Genomic DNA, 17,191 nt, shown 5'->3' with positions numbered 1-17,191 from the left:
TTTGTTCTTAAGAGGCTACCACTGGTGCTGTCAAATGCCAGTGTTTCCCTATAAGAAGGCCACTGAGTCTTAATTATGTTTATACTTCTTCCACCATCCTACATTTGCTGTCTCTTTCTCTTCCTCTTGCAGATTCTTTTTCATTGGTGTTTCCTACTTTTGCCACTGTTGTTCAAGCAGTCCCTTTCTTTTTCTTTCTTTGTTGTCTTCTTTTTATCTCTTGTGCTCTGGTTTAAAGTGTGATGTTGAAAAAAAGATCAGATCCACAAAAATGTGTGCCAGTGCCACCCCCTGCAACCGCCGGCAGAAATTAAGCACTGTTTATAAAACAGTGTGTTAGTAAGCGGCCAGTATTGATTGCTAGTCTACAAAGGAAAGCCAACATATGCTGCTGAAGTATATTATATGCACAACCGAGCAGCGAGGAGTATCACTAACCACAGAAAATGTGATCATATTTTGAAGGCGCGAGGGGACCTGAACTAGGTAATCAGTCATCTCCCTGCTTAATATGGCTAACCATGGAAAATGATCTATTACATCTTCCTTACGATCTACAGGCTGTCAAGGACCTTAACTTCTGGTTTGCCCATGGTACATGAAAGAACATATGGGGGAACATTACTTTAGATTCTTGTTCTAAAACTATGGAATGGTTTTTCCAGATATCTTCAAGAAGTGACACATTATGCTGATTTTCAATGTGGATGAAAGCTAATTTTCAGGAAATCATTTGTGGCTGTATAAATTTACTCCAAACTTACATTTTATCAAAAGTAAATTATTGGAGAGTATGTAGTGTATTCTTATGACTGTTTATTGTTTGTCTTGTTGTATGGTGAGCTCTTGGAGCATAGACTATTCTATATAGTTTCTTCAGTAAACTGATCTTGCTATGGTTTTCATTAAAAAGGTTGCTAGTTGTTGAGGAACAGTTCACAGTAGCCTGCAGGTAAGAATATAGTCTACACAGGAATGCCTCTAGAAGTTGCTGGCGACTTCACATCGTCACTTCATCACTTCCTCAGGAATTTCCTTTCCACAGCCCTGGGTATTTAGCTGTATTCATGTAGGCAGTGAAAGGTACCTCTTTCAGGCTTATCAATAACAATCTTATGCAGCACTTTCAGGACAGAGGCATGACCATCCTCTGGAAAGTCAACCAAGAAGTGTCACTGGGAAACGTGGATTGTACTTGAACGAGATCAGAACAATGCACCTGTTCTTAAACAAGATCAAAACTGATTAAAAAAATTTATGAATTACAAAATATAGATCACTATAGATCACAATATGTAGACAAGAGGTGAGGATTTTTTTTGGACTTTCTATGCGTATCAGCTTTCATTTTTGATGATCTGCACTTGGCTGGTGAAAGTCTGCTGGTTCATCAGACCCACAGATACATTTCAGATAAGAATTTGTGTATCCATTTATGACCAAGTTGTGGAAGGCCAAGACATTTCTCTTGTAATGTGTGCCTTGTGGCATTGATTGGTAGGAATTGACTCAAATATGTGATCCCAGGTAGATTGTCATTGATAATGGGACTGACATTTGTGAAAAAAGAAAAGACCTGAAAACGTTTTTCCATTACTCCCAGAGCCACAGTATTAATTTTACTCACCTTTGGCCCTGTTAGTCCCTCGCCTGGAGGTCCTCGAGGGCCCAGCCTCCCCTGTAATCCTTGTTCACCCTGTAAAATAAATGCATCAAAAAGATCAAAATGTAGGTTATCTGGTGCAGCTTTGTCCATGACAACGTATTTCTTATAAAATGGCTGTCTTTGAGGAAACACAACCATTTTTGGTAAAAAATACATGAATCATTTCTAACAGTAATATTCAGTAAAGGCCTCAGCTGGATGTTATTTACACAAGAGAAGCTTGTGAAATTCCATTATTGCATTAATCTAAAATTCTCAAAGTTCTGTATTATGCAAGTTTTCCATAACTCTTTTTAAGCAAGAGCACAACTCCCAAAAGATAAGTCTTGTGAGATATTCGCGGGGAGTCTGATTCTCAGAAAGTGTCTCTGAGAGAGAAATTTTCTGGTTGAATAGTCTTGTGCTGGTGTATCAAATACCATTTTTAGGATAAGTGTGTTACAAAAGTCACTTGAGATGCTGGCAAACCACATTTCATGTAATTTTGGAGAATTGTCATGGAGGTATGCAACATTTCACGAAAAAAGTATGCAATTTAATATGTTTTTAGCTTTTACTTGCCTACAGTAAAGAGGTGGCAGTGAACTATTTAGAAAAGTAATTAGTTTAAAGATCTTCAATTTTTTTTTACCTTGGGTCCCTGAATTCCTTCGCCTGGGGGTCCAGTGGGACCTGGTGGTCCTGGTCTTCCAATAGTGCCCTGGAAAAAAAGAAACCATTTAGCTAGGATGCTTTTGTGGTGCTCTCCTTTTCCTGGATCATGGCCTACAGCATTCTCATGGTTAGAAAAACAATGGGACTCAGTACTGCGCTGCCAATGCTATTAGGACATAATGAGTTTGATGCACGATAAAGACCAGCAAGCCCTCCCTTTACAATATGGACTGTCACAGTCACACAGTGGATTCTTCTTTATCTTCCCCCTTTCATGATGACTGCCATTTCTCTTTGTCCATAGTTTTGAATTGTATCCTGCACAGACAAAGTTTCACGCTGTCATACTATCAAGAGACAAAATACTTCCTACTCTAAACACAGGGCCGGCTATAGGGCGGCAGTGTCTATGGCAAGGCGCTGCATTTAGAAATAACTTATATGTTTAAAAGCATTCGCTGCAGAGTTCCTTATGTGTCCAGCAGTTTTCATGCAACAATAAAAATGTAGAGGTAACTCTGGCTAATGTTCCTGCATGAGAAAGACTGGAGTTTTTTCTAGAGGTTTTGACTCATCCTAAAGTAACACAGAGGGTTAATATGCGTACTGTAAAGAATGTGTGCCATGCGGACCACAGAACTGTAATTTATGTAGATAGTTCAGTGGGCTACTGTATTTGTCACAGAAATCCTTTTGTTTCTTGCAGTTCATAATTTACAATCACAATATAGAACAGTGACCTATGAACTGTCATCAAAGACCTGCATACAAACTGCATGGTATAGGTTAGAACGTTATATTTTTCCAGGTCTTCCATTATTCCACTGTTTCTAAAAATGGTTTGTTTGGGTAGAAATATATTATTAGTTAAGCCAAACCCCAACCAATATGCTACATTTTAAATGCTGAGTTTGTGCTTCTCCAGACCAAGCGCTCTTAAAATATACTGTCTACTAGTATGGATTACATGTGATTCCTACACCTTGTAATCCCCATTGTTTTATAAAACATTTCCTATAGACGTATACATGTATGAATCATTGTCTCTGTATAATGTGTGTGTGATGCAAAGTGTTCTGACACCACACTGGTACAAGCAGTGCTGTAAAACAAACTAAATGCATGCAAGGGAGGGGCTATGGAGAGATTAGGGGTATTGTTGGATGGTGGTAGTGAGGAAATCTGTGGAGGGAGGTCTTGGCGGTGGGGGGCAAAAAAGATTGTCGCTCTGGTCGCCACCAACACTAAAGCCAGCCCTGCTCTTCCACGCCACCCCTCAATCGGAAACATAGAACATAATGCAGCTGCCGAATCCTTAGTAAGCATTTCATTAATAACAATAAACATTTATTTTTGTTGCAATAATGCTTTCGGGTAACGCACGTTGAATATCAAGTATATGGTTAACTTTGACAATTTTGTTGTGAGTTTTATGCGAATGAAAGAAAGCTTTCCTCCAGATACTGCAACATACATTTTAACAACGCCAAGTGACGTATTCATTTTTGTATGCGCACACATTGGTATTTTACTCAGAAGTTAGTACATTAACTAAAATAGTAATTACATGTCTTGCAGGAAACACAAACAATGAAGAGACGGAAATTATTTGTAGCGCAGTCTCCGTTAATAAAAAAATGTTCAGACTGAAATTGTTTTCCCTGCTCTTTTACAATAAATAGCGTGGGTGTGACTCACTGATGTTCTAGGTGAGTGATTTGAAGGAGATGACACTCTTGTCTTATTACAAGTTATTGAAGAGGTCCCGTCTAATCGAGGAGGATTGCCCCGTGATGAGTGATTGACAATATTTTACAACTAAGAAACACGTCAGCAAGTATGCAGACTAGCTCTAGGAGTTTCTCACACCCAGCCTGTGGTGCACAGCTTTGTGCACTTAAGCAGAAGAGTAAACAAGCATTTACAATGCAACAGGTCTCGCGTTTGCTCATGTTAGAGCTGATCGCGTTGTAAACTCCTAACCCGACTTTTCACCTATCGGGCAAAAGTGCATTTATGTACATAACCCGAAAAGGTGAAATTAACCATGTAAAGCGCTCGACTTCTGCCAAGCGAGATCGCGCTTGTAAATTAGAGAAAAAGGAGTCCACGAGCCCGATGGAAAACAGCGAGCCTCGCATGTTTTCTGTACTTGGTCGATGCGCTCGAGGAGGGCTAGCCACCGGAAAAGGCATGACGTATGCGTGCCTTTGACTAATGAAAGCAAGCAGATTTTATTAGGCAAGCCCACAAACCAATAAAAAACACTGACGTGAAGTTGACAGGGCTCCAAGCCCTTTTCTAAATACAAAAGCGTCTCGCTGCGTACGCATGTGCGAGCGAATGCAACGCAGGCTCAACCCTAATAAAACGGTCTCAGACACGATTCCCTTTAGATGCTGCACATCATCTACAGCAACCCGTCATTTCACAGCCGAGGCAACACCTGCTCAAGTTATTGTTTTATTTCTGTTTCTATAGTGCTTCGTGAACCTAACACAGCCCGCAAGTGGAGAAGCAGAGGGGGAGCACACGATTCCATGACACCTCTGTGGTTGTTTGAGTGTGTATTTGTTGCATAGCCTAAGGGTTTCAGTGTTTTGGTGTTGTGTGTGAGGTCCGGAGTTGTGGTTTGCCTCTGCGCATAAGGATGAGGTTGGCGACAAAAGGCCCGAATAAGACACAATAGAATATGTGAATGGAAGGGGGAAGAGTTTCTGAGTGTATTGTGATCTATTGTGGATTGTATTTCCCTGCTGTGCGTGTTGCTGATAAAGCACAGCCCATGTCACCGCAAGTGTGGGGCTGCACATACGTACGTGTTTTAGGAAGTGTGTGAGAATAACTTCGACCATGCAAACACCTAGATAACTAGCATTCATGGAATGGGTTGCATTATACGGGTGAAATTGCACTGATATGAGCATGAATGACTACCTGCTCTACGCTTCAAAGCACTCAGCAGTTCATTCTGCAAACAATAAAAGAGTCATGTTTTAGGAGTGAAGGAGATAACGAGGTAAGGAACATGTGTCCACGGCTCATCCTAATTGGCAAAGTGAGGATCCTCAAAACTTTGCCTACAATTTACCATGCCAAATGAAATATGAATTTCTCCAGTTTTGTTTTGAAATTAATTCTTCTTGAGAACTGGGCTGAGGAGTGTCAAATAACCTCTAAATACTTAAGTCATGTTGCGCTGTTTTCATATTCTCAATTGGTGCAGTTGAATATCTTGACATGTGGACTATTGGCTACTTTTAGTTACTTTTCACAAAGGTTGGGGCTCAATATAGGGCTGGATCCTGTCATCAGGCTGTACGTACCATGGTTGTCTTGCACAGGCGTTTTGCCTTAAGATGAAGTCAGAACAAAATAGACTTACCTTAGATCCTGGAAGGCCCTCGCCAGGTGGACCTGGAAGCCCTAATGGTCCTTTTACACCTTGATCACCCTAAAAAGAGATAACAGAAATGTCACAAGGTTCTTTAATATGCCATGTTGGATCAGTATTTTTAGCTGACCGCTCAGTAAGAACCTCTAGTAAAGATTTACATCACATGTCCCTTACACTCACAAAACTCAATTTCATCAACTTGTACCTTGTTGAAAGTGTCACCAATTCACTTAAACATTAACAAATCAAGTCAAATCAGCAATTCATTTTCGTTTACCATCTCTGTGTGTAACTGAAGCCCATATGTTTTTTAAATCCAAGAAAAATCACTGTGGTGAACAAGAAGATCTAAATGTTGTTTTTCTCTTATTATTGGCCTTCATCCAGTGCAGTATTTAAATTCCAAAGTGGTCAAATAACAAGATGGCTTTAAATATACGAGTAATAGAGTCTGTTTCACTTTTCTAGAAAAGGTCAAGGTTAATCTTACATGTCCTTTCGTTGCATCCTGATAACTCACAGCACTCACACTTGGTTGGCACTTGGGGTGGGAATCCCATTTTAAGATCAGCTTATTACTTGTTGGAATAAAGGTTGCACTATATCGTTATACGTTTTGAAGAGGATAATAACCACAAATAAATGTGTCTCCTGACACAGAAAACGTAGGTACTTTTTTTGTCCATTTCAATGGTATTATTTCTGACCTCGAAATGACTAAAGCTTGAGTTGGATCCAGTAGATTAACCATCTGATCTTTAGATTGCAGACAGATATCTTTGCTCAATTGCTTAACTATCTTATGAGCTAACTTCAATATAACGCATACAAAAAATGAAGTCAAAGTTTGAGAACTTGAAGTATCTGTAACCTTGATAATCTAAAATTAGACTCAAGCTGGTTAAGATTTTGCCAAAGCACTATAGCACACATGTCCAAGGCTTGTGCTCATTTAACTACGTTTTACAGTATTTTTTTTAAGCCCAGCATATTTGTACCTTTCATTAACCCCTGCCTTTCCCTTCCCACTTAAAAGAATGAGGTTTGCAGGGACAGGCATAGTTTTCTATGCTCCCTTAAAAGGAGTAAAGGTGGTGTGTCCTCTAGCAGAGGGGCTTTCCTTGCCAGGGGTGGGTGTGTTGATTGTAGTATTGTATGTCAGTAATGTACATGTGCCATTTTTAGGTCCAGCAAAACACCTAATGTGGGGCTTACCAACAACTTACAGGGGCTTACAGCCTCCCCACCTGCTTACCATTGGTTGGTTTTCTTGTTGCTGTCATTTGCATGATTCTTGTTGGATGTCTTTCCTTGTCTCAACTTGCCCATTCTGTGTTTGTCCCTCCCTTGGAGCAAATACTTTTACCATCTCTTTGACTAACTGGCTTCAAGCTTCACTTTAATAGAACTACTTTTTTCTTTTCACATTAGCACTCAGTCACATTGCATGTGTTTTCCAGCTCTTTCCCTCATGTGCTTCTCTCTCCTTGCTAAGTATGTGTCCCCTGCTATCCTTGTTGCTCTCTCCCTAGTGTTGCAAGCTCTCTCTTTCTTGAGCGGTTCTCCACTTCTGCCCTGCCAAGCTCCCTCCCTCCTTCTGCTCAATTTTGCTTTCTAGCTTGTGTGTTTCATCCCACTATGTTGGTCTTCCATGTGGGATGCTTTTCCCCTCCCTCCACCCATTCCCTGTAGCTTCCCACCCCACCGACTCTTCTGTTGCCCACCATACCCACTGTCTCTTTTAGCCTGCCTTTTTTAATTTCTATTTTATGGGGGAGTCCCAGGCAACAAATTGCTACTGGCCTTTTCACCTTTAAAAAGAAGCCCTTTTGTGCTACCTCTTTTTGATTACTTTCTCTTTACCAATCCATTGAGCGGCTTTTTTTGCTTGTTTGCTTTTTTTCATATGGCCATACTACACAGCATCTTGTTGATGCTGTACAGCAAAGATATAGATTGATATGGGAAATATTGCATTGAAAGGCATTTAAATGGGTAAGGGCCTGATTTAGAAGTCAGATATCCTGTCCGCTGTATCACAATTTCATTCTGTTCTATGGGGATCGTAATATGGCAGATGGGATATCCGTCATGTTTGTGACGGAGTATTCCTTCTTCCACCTTCTATATCAGGCCCTTCGTCTTGTTCCACAGGTTCCTCTGCAATGGCAGAATCATCATCACTGTTTTCTACAGTCTCTGGAAGAACATCTGGAACTCTTCTAGCAAGGCTAAAGGTTCTTCAACTCTGATGCACTCACAAGCAGTACTAATGGCCAATATAGGACTTATCAGACTCTTCCATCTCATTTTTCTTGAATGTTTCTTTGCTCTCTGAGACAAGAATGTCTGCATCTTTGTCTGGGCATTGATGCCTGGGGCAACTTCTATGGGTGTCAAATAAGGTTCTTCATTGTTGTTGCTGTTAAATCTGATGGAACTGATTTTGTTTTCTTTTTCTGGGCTTATATCCTTTTCCCCTGCCATTTGTGACAAAGCCCTGCTGCTAAACAGTAGGTTGAGCTATTTCTGAAAGAGCAGTTTGTAGGTATAAGTGGTCTTTCACATAATTTACTGCAGAGATTAATAGCTACTACAGCACAATTAACAAGTGATTATACAACTGTTGGCCAAAGAGATTGGAGGAAACCTCTCAAGATGCTTCCTCACCCTCTTGTCATTCAAAATTTGATTTTAAAAGAGGTAGGGCAGCTCTGAAGCGAGGTTCTTTATACTAACTGAATCAGTTTAAATGTAGTTTTAAAAGCTACACAAGCAGGCAGGTGACACTAAAATGACTTAGTTTACTGAGTAGAGGGCTTCGCACAATATACTTTGAAGTTGGTTCTAGCAGAGAAAGGGAACCAATGTATATCTTTCAAGGTAGAGGAGACCTTATTCAAAGTACTTTGGGCCTGATTGATCCCATTGTATCCTATGGAGATTGTAATACGGTGGACGGGATATCTGGGACCTAATCCGGCCTCTTGTTTGGTGATTAGTTGAGCCTCTTCATAAAGAAAAGCTTTGATTTTTGTTGGATGCCAATAAGTAGTGCATTTCGTCCAGCAAGTGTGATAAGACAATGGGATGGACCCTGGAATGGACGTTCAGAGGTTCCGAAGTTCAGAGAAGGGTGGAATGGCTTTATCAGTAACTTGAAAATGTCAAACCAATTTGGATAACACAAAGAGCACAGCTGCCTCAGTGATATGTGCAGCACATATGTCTGTGCTACCTGGATAAATGAGACAAAGGTCCTGTGGACTAGCCTGCCATGTTTAAGTATGTTTAAGGGTAGGGGCTATTTAAATAGGCCTATTTTGCAATGCTTCAGTTTAGGAGTCCATTTTTTGAAGGATAAGGTAGTAAGGTGGCATGAGAACCTTGATGTTTTGTTCATCAATTTCCGTTATAACACATCCCTAGTTTTGAGTTCTGCTGATAACATGGCATGTTTGTTCTGCAGTTGGTATTCTTTACATATTTATCCCGGTCCTTGTTGGATTATGCTACTGTCATCTTTGGATAAGTGGTATGTCTACCTGAATGCAGAGAAACACACACCACTTTATGTACTTCAGTTGCAATAAAGACTAGCATGCCTGGAACCACTGCACGGGAGCCGATTCACTAACCATTTAAGATTATTATGAAATCTAGGAATTGTATATTTTCTCCTACAGCGTATAAAGATGTCTAATTTGTAGGAGATTCATAAAATTCCCCAGCAGCACACATGGTATTTACACAAATTATGGAATTTCATTTTTACTTCTAAAGTCTACTGTATAGACAATTTGGGAAAAAGGAAGCTGACGTATGCATCAACAAATGCAATTTGTTTCAAAATGTTGACCTGAAAAAACCTCTTCTTTGCACCCATGTGTAATAAGACTGTTATATTCCATTCTGAAAACACCCTCCCCAGTGTATTTTCTAAATTTAGGTGCACCGTTAGGGGGGCAATATTTAAGCAAAATGTTTGTGAGTGCTCACAAAGTTTTGATTGTTCATTGCCTTCTGAATGGCCACATCTCTGCCCCTCACAAGGAAGACCAATCTGTTCTCACCAAACCCTACCTTTCTTACCATGGAAACTCTGCCATACCACAATTTGCTGTCAGTAAAAACCTGCTTCATTGAATCGGGATTTTCAAAGACTGGTTAAAAGCAATCATTCTACCATCCAAGCGACACTTCGGTGCACAAAGTGTTCTGTGTTACAGTCCAAATATTCTATTTGCTAGTATTAATAAGTAGGCCAATGTTCTTGCAATTAGAAAAAGAGTGGACTACCCACTCTGTTTGTGTCCCCTCTGACACAGTGAGATGCTTTCAGGATTGTGATTTTTCAATGAAAGGACCACCTGTGGAAGTCTATGTAGTGCAAATTTAATTTTACCTCTCAATTGTAAATCACTCATATTGTCTTACTTTACATGGTTGCATTAAATTATTGCTTCAACGCCAGTCGTGGCTAAAATACCCCACTGCACGTATTATCAATCTGAGGAAACCATTCAATGCGAATTAGTATTTTTAAATGTATCGTCAACCTGAAGAGAATATTAGATGCATATCAGTATTCTTAAATTTGCTATTGTTTTGTTGCATGTTTAAACAACATGTCATCCATTTACAACAGGAGGTTTGGAACGCTCCTCTTACTCTACTCTCAATAACGACCATTTCTAGGGCCTTTGTGTTAACATGGCTCTAACATAAGGAAACGATTCTACTTCACTTTATGGAAGCGTCGGCTATCGAAAGTTTACCACCACCCAACTGTCATCCACAAACGCTAATGTTAGAAACCACTGACACTCATTGAAATAAAAGACAGTAAGCCCCAGATCAGAGTTGGTGGTAAACATCTAATTGGATGCAAATGTTTTCCCCGTCGTCAAATAAACTGCATGAAATCGACAAGGGGACCTAAATATTAATAAGACACATAAATCTTTGTAATGGGTTAGATAGGTGTTGTCAACGTCTCACCTTAGGGCCCGGTAATCCAATCCCTTCTGGGCCTGGCTCTCCAGGTGGTCCTGCCATACCTGGCATACCCTGTTAATAGAGACAGAAACAACAATTGTTCACGGCTTGTAGAATTTGGCAAACTCAAATACACCCTACTGTTGTGATTAGCAAAATGCACATCATTCCATATTACCAAAACAGCTTGAAAAATAAAGATTTTAAATGCATTTTGGCCATGACAAAAGTCCCTGTATCTATTAAATACCATTTAAATTGTGACAAAAGAGCAATCACATATATGTTACCATTTTCATGGACAGCTTTCATGTGGCATGTCAATGAAAGGTATTCACCAAAGACAAATTGTGGGAATCAACTTTAAAAAAGAAGGCTCCATATAAATAGTTAAAAAGGAAGTGTGCTCACCGGAAGGCCAGGATAACCATCTCCTTTGGGACCAAATGTTCCTGGAGGTCCCGGATTCCCGCGGTCACCCTACCAATAGAAGAGAAATAACTCTTGCATGTTTCATAATATCTTAATAATCAATGAACAAACAGGAAGGCACTTGTGGCTACAGAAAATGGTGTAAGAGGGAAATAAGAGCCCCAGTTATCTAAAACTTGTTAATCATTGAAAGTGCAGGTAACATATCTTATGTAACTGGTGAACCCTCATATTTGTGGTTCAGAAACTATTAGTATTGTGATGAGTCTGAACAGAGTGGGCCTGGTGTGCCGCTAGTTCATTGTAGGATTCTGCCCTTCTGTCACAAATGCCTGGCCACTGCTAGACTTGTACAGTACTTGTAAATCCTTTGTGACATTTGTTGCTACACATCTGAGTGGTACTCATTATTGTAAACTTTGGAAAGATAAAATGCTGAGTGGACATGCCCAGATTTAAACCTGCGACGATGAAGTCAAACCGAGATTCCTTGAGAGAATGCACTAGTCTAATAAGACACTGGGCCCACATGTGTTGGTGCTAAGAGGTGTAATGCTACTAAGTGGTTGTTTCAGCTTAGATGTAAAGTGCTACACTTTGGAGGAGAGAAGTGGAAGAAGGCACACATGCTGAGGCAATAAAATCATAACAATTAAGCGTATTTTGAAATGTAATAATCTAACCAATACATTGTCTGCTTCTTAATCTCTCACTTTAAAGGGATTACCCGACCTTTACAAAGATTAAAAACCCTTTTTTTGCTCCTAGCTAATCAGAGCACTATTTTGAGAATATCCTGGGAGTCTTTTTCCATTCCAAGGTGTATGTAAGACAGTGAAAAAGTACTGACAATCAGACTGCTGCATTACTAAAGATATTTTTGTACCTCTCATAAAACTCACCTCTTTCTATTCTGGATGCACATCATACAGATACCACCACTCCAATATGGCTGATGTATTTGTCAGTGACCATGTATAGTTAGAGTACATCTCCAACATACTGATCTTAGTCACTGCTCAAACAGTCTATGCATTGTATTTTTCCTTAAGGAAAGAAAGTATGGGTCTTATTTTGAATTTGTAAGACAGGATACACCGTCAAAATGTGACAGCAGAGATTTGTCTAGATAGTAGAAGCCACCCGCACTTAGCAAACATAAACATGGATCTAGATTTTGTCGCAGAAAATAGCACCAAAATTGTTCGATGGATTTTCTGTGAATGGTGTTTTGAGAATGCTGGGCCAATATTAAGGGCATGGGCAGTTTTTTGTCCTGGCCTCCATATCTTCCATGAGTGACAGGTACTTAGACTTCCAGAAGAGCCCAAAGCAGCACTGAAACGGTATACAAAGATGGTAACACCGGTAAAGTGTATGGGCAGTGTTTTAAAACTTTAAAAAAAATAAAAAGTCCATATTTTGGCTTTTCCTTAGTTAAATCCACAGCAGAAAACCTTGTGGCACTAGAGAAGGAAAGTCTCTGGGCAGGGTTGTGTTAAAATTACCCTAGGTAATATTTTTACCCTTTTAACATCTGGCACCATCGTGCAGAAAAAAAATATTTAAATACATATACTTTGTACTCTACATTTAGACTGCTTATTCTCACCTATATCAAACCTTGCAATAAAATCTATTGTCAGTTGAGCCTGATAGGAGTCATTTTCAGATGTCATAATGATACAACATACTAACTTAATTCCAAACACAGTCTTGGTGGGTAGGATTCACAAAGTGGCGACAAAGATTTAGATAAATTCGTCTAATATTGATCTTAAGACCTGCCACCATAGTTTGGGTGCAAATTGCTCATAACCAGCTTTAGGGTATAGGTGGCATTTGTGCACAAATTAACACTACTTCAGTCATCTCTACTGAAACACATACTAACTCCAGCCAGCTCTGGTGGCCAAGGCTACATTAAAAGTCCTCCCCTGAAATTACTTTCCAGAAAGTTTTGTGTTCACGTACTGCCAGCTGTTGATCCTACTCTTCTACAATAGAGGAGAAAATCCATGGTTGACATTTTGGCTGCCAACCTTAATGCTAAAAACACACCTTGCTGCTCAGGAAGTACCACTGAGACCAAAAGGCACCAGGAGCTTTACTACCGAAAGTGGTTAGTAAGGAGAATGTTCAATATGAGCTTAGCTAGGGTGTATCCCTTATAAGTACATTATGTGCGGAGGCATTATGGCCTAGTGGTATGAGGAGCTCATTGTACCCTAATTATTCATTATTTTCAAGCTTGAATTAGTGTTCACTGCACCCTTCATAAATCCCTGCGGCTTAGATAAATTATAATATTTAAACTACAGCTTACCTTAGGACCAGGAATTCCAACTCCTTGTTCTCCAATCGGGCCGGAAGGACCTGGTGGGCCAATGTCACCCTGTAATTTGGAAGTAGACGTATTGGCATATGTCAAAAGCCTCTATTGGATATTTCTAGCATTTTAAAAGTGTCACCAGACTTCAGTAATGCTTTGTAATATTAGTTAAGACAATGTGTGCTTACTATAGTCTTCAGCCTCAAGTGTGGACTATTTCTGGACATGTACAGGTAATGAGTGCCAAGTTTTGCAGTTAACTGTCATAACAACTCCATAGTCAGTACCATAGTTGTGTTGTTCTGGGACACAACCTGTTTAATCAGAGTTTTTCAAATCTCACAAGTAACCATTGTAAGCCTGGGGGTTTGTACTTTTAGTGCAGCAGGCAGAGGGACCCATGGGTATGATGGACCCCCTGGACACCATTATGGCTGCCTTTTGTTAATTAACAAACAGTGATTTAGAGCACCCTTGTCCTTGCCTGCATGTGGACCCGTATCAGCTTTGCTAAGCCACTGTTTTGGGCTATTTCAGACACCGCTCGGGTCCTATGGTACAAACAGAGACTACTAGGCCTCAGCCTTGGTGGCTAGGGTAGTTTGCCTCTGATATCCCAAAGTCCATCCTACTATGGCTCCGCAAGCAGAAGCAAGCACAACCCCTTGAGCACTTGACTCTAGTTGGCAGCAATGATGAGCATTCCTAGGTTTCTCAGAGAAGTAATCGGGGGTGCGTCAAGCTCAGAATTTAACAATCATCCACTAGCTCAATAAGTGATTGTCCATCCTAGTGCTTTTCTTTTATCAAAAGAAAAAATTTTAATCTACCAAAAAATGAAATACTACCACTACAATATGCAGGTAAGAATATTCACAAGCCACTATACCTAGGTTCAAGATCCCCTTTGCCCCACATTTTCCTAGTTCAGTGTAAGATACAGTACGGCACACTTCAGGCAAAGGTGCAGTACTACCCTTCTCATTCAGAGTTTGTGCACTCTGTTTTATAGTCTTAGTCTCAGTATGTAAATCTCACCAATATGAGTCCTTGGCTCTGGCCAGTATACATTTGGTCCCTTTTCCTCCTATGCGGGCAAGACGTGCCAGCTGCAAGTGCATTGGCACACTGTACCCATCTGTGGATGCAGCCGCTGCAGAGACTGCAATCTAGAGCCTGGCCGGAGGACAGATTCTCTTGTTGTTGTTGTCTGTCTCAGGTTGTTTGTAGGCCCTCTTTAGAGTGTAGGATGAGTCAGGAACTAGAGGTCACAGGGCAGCCAAAGGCACTTCTCAATGAGGTGCAGTTCCAACACCACTCACAGCAACAGTACAGCAGCTAGGTCCACACAGGTCCAGTCAGTCATTAGGGCAAGGCTGTTTTCTTTGGCTATGTTTCCTGACTTGCAGCAACAGTCTTCTTTGAGCACAAATGTTCAGGTGCAGTCTGGTCAGGCATGGTGTGGTCTGCTCGTTCTCACTTTGTCAGTCCCACTGTGCAGCCTCTTCTGGCAAGAGACTACTCTCTGATCTACAAGCACGTCAGTCGCTCTCTCTGGGGTTTTCTGGTCGGAGAGACCCTTACCTCTGGAGTCAGATGCTTTTGCTCACTCTAGTAGTCAGCACCTCCAGCAGAGTTGACACTCTCCTTTCCTCTTCTTCTCAGGCAGATCAGCTTCCAGACGGTTTGGAAAGAGGGTACAGCTCTTCTCTCCAGGTGAGACACCAGGTGGTGTTCCCTCACCTCTGGGAAGCTAGCTGTCTGACACCAGCTCTGGTCACACAGCAGTCCTCAGGGCACTTTGCTGAACCCTCCCTTTCTTGGTCAAACACAACTTGGAACTGGGATAACAAATTAGTCTGCAGCTCCCACTTTTGGACACATAATGCAGACAGGAGATGTAGATTATCTCTACACTCGCAGGCTGGTTTGAGCTGGTTCTTCTTTCATGTGATCTTTCTAGGCTCTCTGCCAGACACAGTCTTTCTGTAGAATGATGGTCCACACAACTGGGTCATGTCCAGTTTGGAGCACCAACAACAGAGGCACAAAAAGATGTTAGCTTTCTGCACCTATCAATGACCACTGTGAATAGGTATCATGAAAGTGACAAACACTGACCTCCTTTGAAGGGCTCTTCACACTCTGAACAACAGAGGCTTGTGTTTCACCCTTCATCCTCACTGTCTATCAATTGGCAGTGTTCAGGGAGACCAATCTGCAGCTCTAGCAGCAAAAGGACCTAACTGAATTTCTAAAGATAGCCTTGTCTCTTCTTTCCACACATCAGTGTCTAGATCTCCTTCCTCCAGCTTCAGGGATGTGAGAATACACTTCCACTGTCTGGAAAAAACACCTCACCTCCATATTTTGCACATGAATAGTCGAAGGGCTTCCAAAATGGAACCCACAGGCTTTGAATACTCTGATTCACTCTTAAATAAAATGTATGCATCACTCAGGTCCCACATATACATACATGCAAGCATGCAATGAGATGTTAGCGCTAGGACCTGATTTATCACGTAGTAGTGGAGCGTTACACCAATGGGTCAGAATGCCTCAACTATTGTGACACAGATAAAAAAAAGTCTGGTCACAACTATTCCTTCACAAAACACAGTATGCCGCCACCACCGCTTTTCAGGCTAGACCCATGAAAGGGTCGTTAGTCCACTGTCAAACAAATGAGGGCACACATTGTATGCCAGTCCAGATCCAGGACAGGAACAGGACCTCACTCATGTCAAGTGACAAGCGTGAGGCTAGGGCCAAAATCAAGAACCAGGATACCAGATACTCAAAGATGGGCGCTCTGCTCAGGAGAACACAGTTGTACAGCAAGCAGAGGACATTCCCATCCTGACAGACTGACCCTTACTACAGTCCCTTGCTTTCACACGTACATCACAATAATTAGCTATATCACAGCAGACTCTGGCTTATGCATATTAGTTCACGCTTGTTGACTGATGGACATGACCAGTGTTAAGAAATATTTTTCTGTTCCTTTTGATGCCACATGCAGTGCTGCTGCCTGATCATGAAACAGTAAAAACTGAGCAAATGTTAAATACATGCAGTGACATGAAATATTAATTCACAAACAAGCCTTTAAGTACATGCATTCAAATAGATTGTTATATCAAACATGTTCTGTTATTAATGTACTTGTCTCTGATGCTCATTTTATAATTGGAAAGAAATACATCTGTACTGGCAGACTTTCTCTACCATCCTTTCCTTAAACTTGCAACAGCTTTACAAGAAGTAATATCACACAACATGCAAGAACAAATCTTGCACTGAATGAACTACTCATGGTTGGAACTGGGACACTCATGGTTGGGACCCTCAAGAACTTTGCCATTAAACAATGATATATAACCAATTGAATCAGCAGCATATAGATGTGGTGCAGAGGTGTTCCATGGGAAGCATATACATTTCCGTTTCAACCCCTCATGACCTGTAAACAATGCTACGGCTTCTATCCATAACTGTGAGACAAGAGTGCGTGGCCATCAAGTCTGCTGATTCCTGTTGCAGCATGGGGATGCACAAAACTATGTATATCTCTGTGCCTGTGTGTGTTAGACATTCCGGCATCAGCTCAATACTTGTGACCTCTTCCATTCAGTAAATGGTGTCCAGATACTATTATTTTTTCCATACTCAAAATCTTCCACTACATAATTTGGGTTGGATGAGG

General features: G+C 40.9%; 1 protein-coding gene across 1 annotated transcript in view; it reads right to left on the bottom strand.

The window, feature by feature from the left end:
- Positions 1–17,191, bottom strand: part of LOC138285403 (collagen alpha-1(XXVIII) chain-like) — a 196,383-nt gene that overhangs the window by 57,676 nt on the left and 121,516 nt on the right. Inside the window, exons 23-28 of the mRNA XM_069225287.1 lie at positions 13,474–13,542; positions 11,127–11,195; positions 10,719–10,787; positions 5,706–5,774; positions 2,298–2,366; positions 1,628–1,696 (exon numbers count right to left, since the gene is read on the bottom strand). Coding sequence (XP_069081388.1) covers positions 1,628–1,696; positions 2,298–2,366; positions 5,706–5,774; positions 10,719–10,787; positions 11,127–11,195; positions 13,474–13,542 — 414 coding nt within the window. The remainder of the gene's footprint in view (positions 1–1,627; positions 1,697–2,297; positions 2,367–5,705; positions 5,775–10,718; positions 10,788–11,126; positions 11,196–13,473; positions 13,543–17,191) is intronic.

This window comes from Pleurodeles waltl, chromosome 3_1 (genome assembly GCF_031143425.1).
Source record: "Pleurodeles waltl isolate 20211129_DDA chromosome 3_1, aPleWal1.hap1.20221129, whole genome shotgun sequence".
Classification (NCBI taxonomy): Eukaryota; Metazoa; Chordata; class Amphibia; order Caudata; family Salamandridae; genus Pleurodeles; species Pleurodeles waltl.
The sequence above is the reverse complement of the archived record's forward strand: the minus strand, read 5'-3'. Positions and strand labels throughout refer to the sequence as shown.